The sequence below is a fragment of the Fukomys damarensis genome, unplaced genomic scaffold, assembly GCF_012274545.1.
Source record: "Fukomys damarensis isolate Sample0158 unplaced genomic scaffold, DMR_v1.0_HiC HiC_scaffold_38, whole genome shotgun sequence".
NCBI lineage: Eukaryota > Metazoa > Chordata > Mammalia > Rodentia > Bathyergidae > Fukomys > Fukomys damarensis.
The window spans coordinates 31,570,550-31,571,269 of record NW_022900950.1 but is presented as its reverse complement, the minus strand read 5'-3'; the positions used below and the strand labels follow the sequence as shown (position 1 = coordinate 31,571,269).

The 720-nt window shown below is 59.2% G+C and overlaps 1 protein-coding gene across 1 annotated transcript in view; it reads left to right on the top strand.

Moving 5' to 3' along the window:
• Urad (ureidoimidazoline (2-oxo-4-hydroxy-4-carboxy-5-) decarboxylase) overlaps nt 1-135 on the top strand; it is a 9,834-nt gene extending 9,699 nt beyond the window's left edge. Inside the window, exon 3 of the mRNA XM_010623955.1 lies at nt 1-135. Within this exon, the coding sequence (XP_010622257.1) occupies nt 1-135 (135 nt within the window).
• Nucleotides 136-720: the final 585 nt, after the last annotated feature.

The following is a 720-nucleotide window of genomic DNA, read 5'->3' as shown; positions in this document are numbered from 1 at the left end:
GCGGTGCCTCTGGACCTGGCGCGCCGGCTGCACTGTCCGCCAGCGCAGGAGCTGTGCACCGCCCTGGGAGAAGTGAAGAAGCTCAGCCACCTGCTCCTCGCCGACCTTTTCAGCGCGGACCCAGCCAGGCTGTAGCTCCGCCGCGGGCTGGTGACTCCGGACGCCTGGCGGGATGCTAGGGGCGTTGCGAACCCTGCTCTGGAGGCTGACTTGGGCCTGGAACATCGTCCATGCGCACTCACAAAGGAAGTGGAGAAATGAGACAATCATACCAGTAACGAGCCCCTTTGTCCACTCACCCACACGCGCACGGGTTGCCAAAATACATGGTGTAGTACTTTACCCCGATTTATGCAGCTCATTGCTTCAATTGTTCTCTCGCTTTGCCGGCTGAGCACACCGCCAACCCCGTGGATTCCAAAGTGCTCATCCAGCGCTTGTCACCCCATCCCCCGCCCTGTTAAGCCCAAGCAGCAAAGCAAAAGAGATGAAGAGGGATCTTTTTTTCCCCACAGCAGTTTGTCTGACTTGTTGTATGTTTGTTTGTTTTTCTTTGTCCTCTCATTTTCAGCACCTGACATTTTCGTGCCAGCGGAAGCAGCTTTCTCTCTCTGGGGCGCCTGTGGAACCCGGAGCTCGCAAAGCCTCGGTCCGGCGCGCCTGGGAAGCCCCGGGGAGGAGAGCGGTGGGCCGGAGAAAGCTCGGAGAAGGCCCGCGTCA